The sequence below is a fragment of the Crocuta crocuta genome, unplaced genomic scaffold (genome assembly GCF_008692635.1).
Source record: "Crocuta crocuta isolate KB4526 unplaced genomic scaffold, BGI_CrCroc_1.0 scaffold129, whole genome shotgun sequence".
Classification (NCBI taxonomy): Eukaryota; Metazoa; Chordata; class Mammalia; order Carnivora; family Hyaenidae; genus Crocuta; species Crocuta crocuta.
The window spans coordinates 912614-920908 of record NW_027551571.1 but is presented as its reverse complement, the minus strand read 5'-3'; the positions used below and the strand labels follow the sequence as shown (position 1 = coordinate 920908).

The following is an 8295-nucleotide window of genomic DNA, read 5'->3' as shown; positions in this document are numbered from 1 at the left end:
GGACGCTTAACCGACTAAGCCACCCAGGCGCCCCAGCAGGCTTCTTTTTATTGCCTGTGACATGCCAGGCATGTCCCTGGAAGACTAGTGAGACGCACCCTGACCCCAAGCACAAGTTGTCAGTGGCAACACAAATCCATTCATTCAGCAAGTACCAAAGACGCGGCCGGCATGGTGGAGGCTGACGTTAGCCAGATAATCAGACAAATCATTACAGGGGAGCAGCAGGAGCGCGTGACGGGAGGCCTCCCCAGCCGCGCAGGGCTGTGCAGGGGCGTCAGAGGCCTCTCCGGGGAGGGGGCTTAAGCTGAGAAGGGAAGCACACCGGGGTGTGTCTGCAGGATGGGAGGAGGTAGGGAGGGCATCAGACCCGGACGCTGAGAGCCCTGCGTGCGTGGAGGGGTGAGAACAGGCGGGAGGGGAGGCTGCCGACGTGGTCAGCGGCGGGGCAGGTGGGAGAGGAGGGTTAAGCAGACGGCTGTGTGATCCTGTTTGTATCTTTTAATACGTGCTGTGCACAGAAGTGTGCAGCCGCAGGTGCGGAAGCGGGGGTCAGTTTCAGCAGGTGAGAAGGCGGCAGGGACCTGGGACGGGGCAAGTCCGTGGACTTGTGTGCTGTGGAGGGCAGAGCCACGGGGTCTGCTGCGGGATTTGGTTGGATGCTGAGGGGAAGGGAGAGGAAGCACAAAAATCCCTAGACGTTGGGATTAAGGCTGCTGTTCACTGGGGCAGGAGAGGCTGGGCCGACACGGGGTGTGCAGGCGATCCGTTCCCTCCTGGCTGTGAGGTCTAGACACCCACCATGTATGTGGTGCTGCCGAGTTAGACACGGGGCCCAGCCTCAGAAGAGGCCCGGGCGGGAGGTGTCGGTGTGTACTGGGCTCCGTGCGCCCAGCCTCAGAAGAGGCCCGGGCGGGAGGCGTCGGTGTGTACTGGGCTCCCTGCGCACACCTGCAGTGTGTGTGGAAGGGCAGGACAAGGAGAGCCCTGCGCCTCACAGCACTGTGCTCACGCCGAGGAGAACCAGGGAGAAGATGTCTCCGGAAGGTCCTGGGCAACTGCGATGAACTGACTGACAAGAACAGAAGNGGGTGGGGGACGGGGAGGGCGTGGGGGGAGATCGGCGTCCAGGGAGCGTTCCTGAAGCTTTGTCACGAAGCGCAGGAGAAATGCGCGATGGTGCTAAGGCGGAGTCCGGCTCCCCAGCAGGACGTGCGCACGGTGCTTGCAGTCACTGCCGCAGCAGCACGGCACCAAATAAATACGGACCTTGTGTACAGCAGTTGGGGAAGTTCTAGAAGGGACTATAGAGCAGTCTAGTGTAAATCCCATACCTTTCCAGTTACTTGATTCCCTGTAACAGATGGTGGTGTATGGCCGAGGTCATCTCATCTTTTCTGGTTCAGTGCTTTGAAAAAATGAACCTTTCTTTTCTAATCTGCTAAACGGATTATCAGTTCAAAGACTGGTGAGGGGAAGCTTGTTTATTTGTCCAGGGACATAGCTCCTAACGAGCGGAGGGGAGATGGGCGATTTAAAAACACAGGGTAGTACTGCAGACTGCTGGGGTTACACAGACGGGGGAATGGAGAGCGCGCGCCCTGAGTGACCCCTGGCCAGTGTGGTGCCCTGACCCGACTTCAAGCCACGCTGGGTCCCACATCAGCTGCGTGGGTTGTAATAAAACCACTTTTTGGGGCGGCATTTAATTTTCTTCCTGTTAAGTACTGTTTCACAAGATTGGTCTGACTGTCCAGAGATCGGAGCACCAAGCTCCATCTGCAAAGAGGGCTTGAGGACGCGAATGTCACCAGCGCCCCGTGCACCCGCGGGACAGGGCAGCAGGGAGCCCCGGGACGCCCCGTGTACCTAGGACGAAGTCCGTCGGTGTCACCCGCGCGGTCCCCGCTGACCCGCAGCAAGTTGACCTTTGGCCCCGGGGCGGGCTCCTCCTCCGAGTCCCCGGCCCTGCCCCGCGCCGCNGGCCGGAAGGGAGTGAGGTCCCGTCCGCTCGGTACTGAGCTTTGCCCCCGTGCGCAGGCTCGCAGAAGGTTCCAGCCCGACGGTTTAGGGCTCGTCTGGGCTCTTGGGTAAAGGCGAAGCGGGTCTTCTTGGTACCGCCGGTTGAGCAGCGGCAACTTTTTCTTTTTTGTTTAATATGTATTTTTAGTTTTTAAGTAATCGCTGCACCCGACATGGGGGCTCGGACTCCCAGCCCGGAGGGCAGGAGTCGCGTGTTCTAGGGGCCGCGCCAGCCGGGCGCCCCGAGAAGGGTCAGCTTTCAGACCCAAACGGCCTGTTATTTTACCAGTGAAAATGGGTTTATTTAGGAATAGAGAATTGACTCCAACCTAAGCGAACCACAGCCCCTGACAGTGCGGAGGAACGTGGCATTGAAAAGTTGAGGGGGTTGGGAAAGCGGGGGAGACCGGGAGCCGGGGTGGCGGTGCCGCCTCTGCGGGGTCGGGGTGCCGGGCGTGGGCGCCCCCTGCCGGCCGCGGCCTCCGCGTGCACGGGCCCCGTTCACTGACTTTCCCGGCGCCTGTGTGGAGGCGGGCCTGGCCTTCGCTCCCTGCTAACCAGTTTGCTTTTGTGCCTGCGTCAGTGTTTACGGAGTGTTGCTCTTTTCCCAGGCCGAGATTTAACACTTAACCTACTAGAAGGTACCGTTTTTCAAACAGTCAAATGGTATATGCAGTGTCTGTTACCAGAGGCAAGTTTTGTTTTCTCTAAAATCGGTTATCTGCAGTCTAAACAAGCAGAAGGTTCAAGTTCCTCAACTTTAGGGGTTTCATTCTGCTTTTTACAGTTTAAGAGCAAGAGTGAGATACTGGTCCGGGCGCCTGGGTGGATCGACTTCGGCCCGGGTCATGACCTCACAGCTCCTGCGTTCGAGCCCGGCGTCAGGCTCTGCGCCGACGGCTCAGACCTGCTCCGGATTCTGTGTCTCCCTCTCTCTCTGCCCCTCCCCTGATCTTGCTCTTGCTCTGTCTCTATGTCTCTCAAAACTGAATAAAAGTTAAAAAATTTTTTTAAAAAGTGAGATATTGGTCAACGTGTGAAAGTATCCAAGTGATAAAATACAACATCTTAATAGGCATCTTTTAGTCGTTCTGTGGGTCAGACTCCGTTCCTCCCGCGTTCTAGTTCTGCTGTGGGTAAGTCCAAGGGCTGTAAAAATTAAAGTGTTTACTCTATGGTTTTCGAGTCCTGTGTATTCTTTTTTTTAAGTCCATTTTATTTACTTTGAGAGAAAGAGGGAGAGAGAGAGAGAATCCCAAGCAGGCTCCACACCATCAGCACAGAGTCCAATGTGGGGCCTGAACCCACGAACCGTGAGATCAAGACCTGAGCCGAATTCAAGAGCTGGAGCTTAACCAATGGAGCCCCCGGCGCCTGGTCCCGTGCACGCTCACGTACCGTCTGCATCAAAACCGTTCTTGATCGTTGGGAACACGTGGAGCATTTTTGCACGCCTGTCAGTGACGCAGCAGAGTGAGAGCTCACACACGAGGAACTTGAAGTAGAGCAGTACGGTGCGTATCCGGAGGTGGACTGCAAGGCGTCACCTTCGTAGAAATTGATGTGTTGATGACCAGCACCGGAAGATGTTCTGGAGTTCGGGGCACCTGGACGGCTCAGTCCTTAGACATCTGGCTTCGGCTCAGGTCATGATCTCACAGTTTGTGAGGCGGGGGTCCTGCCTCAGGTGNCCCCCGCTTCTGTCTCTCTCTCCCTCTGTCTTCCCCCCTCCTGGGGTTCTCTCTCTCTGCCGCTCACTCGTACCCTCTCTTTCTCTCTTTCTCAAAAAAAAAAAAAACATGTTCTGGAGTTTGCTATTCAGTAGTTGTGATAAAATGTGCACCGTACCACAACACGGTGCCGAGGATACTAAACTCACTTCCAACAGTTTGAAGTACGAGCGCAGACTAATTCTGGCGGGGTCCTAGGGGAAGGCTTCCTGACCAACGTGTTATTAGAATTGGACCTCCTTTTTTAAATTTTTTTTAACGTTTGTTTATTTTTGAGATAGAGAGTGCAAGCTGGAGAGGGGCAGAGAGAAGGAGACACAGAATCGGAAGCAGCTCCAGGCTCCGAGCTGTCAGCACAGAGCCCGATGCGGGGCTCGAACCCACAAACCGCGAGATCATGACCTGAGCCAAAGTGAAGGTGTTCCATGGTGAAGGAACTTTCCAGGTGTAGGAAGCTGTCAGGAGCAAGGACATGGGGATGTGAGCCCTTGGGTGCCCCTTGGAGAGTAGCAAACACTCCTGTTCGCTTGGTCCAGGATAGATTAAACAACAACAGCAACAGGGAAAAAGGGGCCCCTGGGTGCTCAGTCCGTTAAGCACCGACGTCTGCTCAGGGCATGATCCTGCGGTTTGTGAGTTCGAGCCCCGCCCCTGGCTCCACATGGACAGTGCCGAGCCCGCTTGGGATTCTCACTCTCTGCTCTCTCTGCTACTCCCCTAATCATGCTTTCTCTCAATAAATAAATAAACTTTAAAAAGAAAACAAACAGGGAACCGGGGGCCTCATGATGGAAGGCGTCCCAGCCCAGGGCAGTGAACCCGGGTTTTACCTGCAGCCTTCCAGACCGGGAGTGACCAGAGACGTGTGAGGGCTGGCGCTGGAGGACGATGGGGGGTGGGGGGGTTGGTGCCCTGGGACGGGCTCGCTTGGCTGTGTCACCTGGGCTCCGGCGGTGGGACTTGAACGGTGCCGCAGAACCCGCGGGAAGGACGCTGGGGGAAGGAGGGGGGCGTACGGCTGGTGTGGAAGGTGGGGGCCCGTGAGGGACACAGGAAGGGACTGTTAGGTGGTAAGTCTGGAGCGGAGTCGTGTTGGAGATCCAGAAGAGTGTCTGTGTTTCCTTGCATTAATGTGGCCTCTTTTTTGTTGCTGTTGAAACTCTTCTAGCTTGATGCTGACAAATACGAGAATGATCCAGAGTTAGAAAAGATCCGGAAAGAGAGGAACTATTCCTGGATGGACATAATAACGATATGCAAGGATAAACTACCGAATTACGAAGAAAAGGTAAGGGAGCTCCAAATTGTGTGGACAGGAATCATCCTGTTTACTACTAGTAAACACGAGCTTTTCTTTCTTTTTTTTCTTTTCATTTTTAAAAGTGTATATTTTTAGTTTGAGAGAGAGAGAGAGAGAGAGAGAGAGAGTAAGCAGGGGAGGGGCAGAGAAAAAGGGAGCGAGGATCCCAAGCCGGCTCCACGCTGTCAGCGCAGAGCCCGATGTGGGGCCGGAACTCATGAACTGAGATCGTGACCTGAGCCGAAACCAAGAGTCAGATTCTTAACCTGTTGAGCCACTTGCACATCCCTCTTTTTTCTTTTTCTTTTTTAAAAAAAAATTTTTTTTTTAAAAATTTTTTTTTAATGTTTTATTTATTTCTAGGAGAGAGAGAGAGAGACAGCGTGAGCAGAGGAGGGTCAGAGAGAGAGGGGGTCACAGACTGAAACAGGCTCCAGGCTCCGAGCTGGCAGTCAGCACAGAGCCTGACACAGGGCTCGAACCCACGAACCGCGAGATCATGACGTACGCGAAAGTCGGACGCTTAACCGACTAAGCCACCCAGGCGCCCCCTTCTTTTTTCTTTTAATGTCTTCGTTTGAGTTTTGTATCAGAGCACTGCTGGCCCTGGAATAAATGGAATTCTCTCCATTTATGTTTCTTGGAACAGTATGTATACAGTGGTTTCATCTTTCCCTTAAATGTTTGGCAGATTCACCAGTGAAGCCCTCTGGGCCTGGAGCTTTCTTTAAAAAAAAAATTTTTTTTTTTAAAGTTTATTTATTTTGAGAGAGAGAGAAAGAGTGGGAGTGGGAGAGGGGCAGAGAGAGAGAGAGAGAGAGAGAGAGAGAGAATCCCAAGCAGTCTTCACACTGTAACCCTCATGTGGGGCTCGAACCCATGAACCACGAGATCATGGCCTGAGCCCAGATCAAGACTCAGACACTCCACCGACTGAGCCACCCAGGTGCCCAGGGCCTGGAGCTTTCTTTGTGGGAAGATTTTTTAATGTACAAATTCAGTTTCTTTTCTAGATACAAGACTGTCCTGATTATCTGTATCTCCTTTTTTTTTTTTAATGTTTATTTCTGAGAGAGAGAGAGAGAGACAGAGTGAGCAGGGGAGGGGCAGAGAGAGAGGGAGACACAGAATCTGAAGCAGCTCCAGGCTCTGTGCTGACAGAGCCCTGACATGGGGCTCGAACCCATGAACCGTGAGATCATGACCTGAGCCGAAGTCGGACGCTCAACCGACAGGGCCACCCAGGCGCCTCTGGATTATTTCCTGTTTTTGTGGAGGGACCGCGTCCACCCCAGTCCGGGCCTGTGAGGGCGGGGCCGGTGGCTGGACCTGCTGAGCTGGTGACGGGCCGGGCGGTTCCCCTTCCTTCTAGATCAAGATGTTCTACGAGGAGCACCTGCACCTGGACGAGGAGATCCGCTACATCCTGGACGGCAGCGGCTACTTCGACGTGAGGGACGCCGAGGACCGGTGGGTCCGCATCTCCATGGCGAAGGGAGACATGATCACCCTCCCCGCGGGCATCTATCACCGCTTCACGCTGGACCAGCAGGTAGGAGCCCGTGCGCAGATGGGGGGCTCGCGGCACTGTCCTGGGGGTGCCCCTGCAGCTGCGGGAGCTCGTTGGCGGGGCCCCTCGGGAGAGGCCGGTGGGAGCCTGAGGGCCGCACGCCGTCCGCGGGCAGGCAGGAAGTGGTCCCGTCTTTAAGGACAGAGCACAGTGTTGAGTGTAGGGGTGCAGCTTGCTGGGCGTCTCTGGGGTATTTGCTACTCGGTCACTTTCCGAGCGTTTCCATTCGGATCGTAACCGTAGTGCGATGCCAGCCCCGGCGTGAGGATCGTGGTCAGCTCGGACCTCAGCGGGTCCTTAGGTTCCCTGGGCGGGGTTTGGACCGGCCCGGCGAGGTAAGTTGTTTCCAGACAGAAACTGAAGGCGTGTGGTGTGAACCCAGGATTCTGGAAGGGTGTGCAGTGGACGCTTCCTCGTCCCCCGCTGCCCGGCCCGCGGCCCCCCCGAAAGGGCAGGCCTTGCGCCTGTCCCGCCGAGCAGATGTGATCCCTACGCTGGCCGTGCATCGTGCTGTGACGAGTGACCTTACGCGTGTGTCACTGCACGGATGTGAGTGTGTCACTGGGGTAAACTGCCCTGAACGGTACACACGTAATCCGGGGGTGGCGGCGAGCACGCAGGCGGGCGGGTCGGTGCCGGTTTGCGCAGCCCGGACACCCACGGAGGGGCTCAGCGCGGGACCGCGGCGCTGCCTGTGTCCTGAGTGGGGACCTGTGGCCCCGACAGCTGACGGAATAAATGTGGCTGCGCGTTAGGACGCGGGAGCAGACGCCGCGGGGACAGAGGCCCCGGAGGCTGGCTCAGCGGCTGCTTGTGTTTGTCTTCTAGAACTACGTGAAGGCCATGCGGCTGTTTGTGGGGGAACCGGTGTGGACGGCGCACAACCGGCCGGCCGACCACTTCGACGCTCGCAGGCAGTACGTGGAATTTTTGGCGCAGTCGGCGTAGCGGCTCCCTGGGCTCGCTCGCCCTTCGCGCTGGGGACGCCCTGCGCGCGGTCCCAGCAGAGCGCCTGTCCCTCTTGCTCTGCCGCCGTCGACGGGGCGGGAGAGCTGGCCTCTGCGAGCTCGTCTGAGCCTCGGGTGTTCTGATGAAAGGAGCTTTTCCTACCAGTGATTTTTACATGTTAGCAGCTCTGGGATGTGGGCAAATCACACTGTGCCTGATTCGAGCTCCATGTGTCCGCGCGCTCGATTGTGACCCAGCGAAGCGCCTCCCAGATGTGAGCGCCGCGCCGGGCCCGGGGCTGGGACGGTGGCAGGCGTCACGGGCGGGCGGCCGGTCAGCTCGGGGACACTGTCCTCCCAGAACTGGGTGGAGACTGTGGTCGGGGCCGAGCTCTCACATTCGTGGGGGACACTCACGTCTTCGTTGGGCACGAGGCAGCTGCCCCGTCCTGTGCTCTGGGCTCGGAGCCCGTATTCAGGAAAGTGGCGCATTAAAGCCGCCGTCCGATACTTCCCGTGGCTGTGGTCGTTCCTTCATGCGTGTGACTAGTTTGTATTTTGTCCGTGTTAGTGTTTGCTCACTGACATTTCCAGGTGGTTTTCCCTGGTAACACTTTTGCCAGCAAGTTTTTTTTTTTTTTTTAACAGGAAAACTAGGACATTATCTTTTTCCTCAATAATTCTGAGATACGATTTTGCCCAGTTTGTTACAGTAATAGACCCCAA

At 56.1% G+C, this 8295-nt stretch overlaps 1 protein-coding gene across 2 annotated transcripts; it reads left to right on the top strand.

Moving 5' to 3' along the window:
• The first annotated feature begins 2481 nt into the window (after positions 1–2481).
• ADI1 (acireductone dioxygenase 1) lies at positions 2482–8079 on the top strand. Of its 2 annotated transcripts, XM_077750957.1 has the most exons (5): positions 2482–2713; positions 2810–3536; positions 4921–5040; positions 6425–6604; positions 7451–8079. In XM_077750957.1, exons 3-5 carry the CDS (start codon positions 4990–4992, stop codon positions 7568–7570), a joined length of 351 nt encoding a protein of 116 aa, XP_077607083.1. In that variant the 5' UTR covers positions 2482–2713; positions 2810–3536; positions 4921–4989; the 3' UTR covers positions 7571–8079. The 2 variants fall into 2 exon arrangements, with proteins under 2 accessions (XP_077607083.1, XP_077607082.1); XM_077750956.1 differs by having other exon boundaries at positions 2482–3536.
• Positions 8080–8295: the final 216 nt, after the last annotated feature.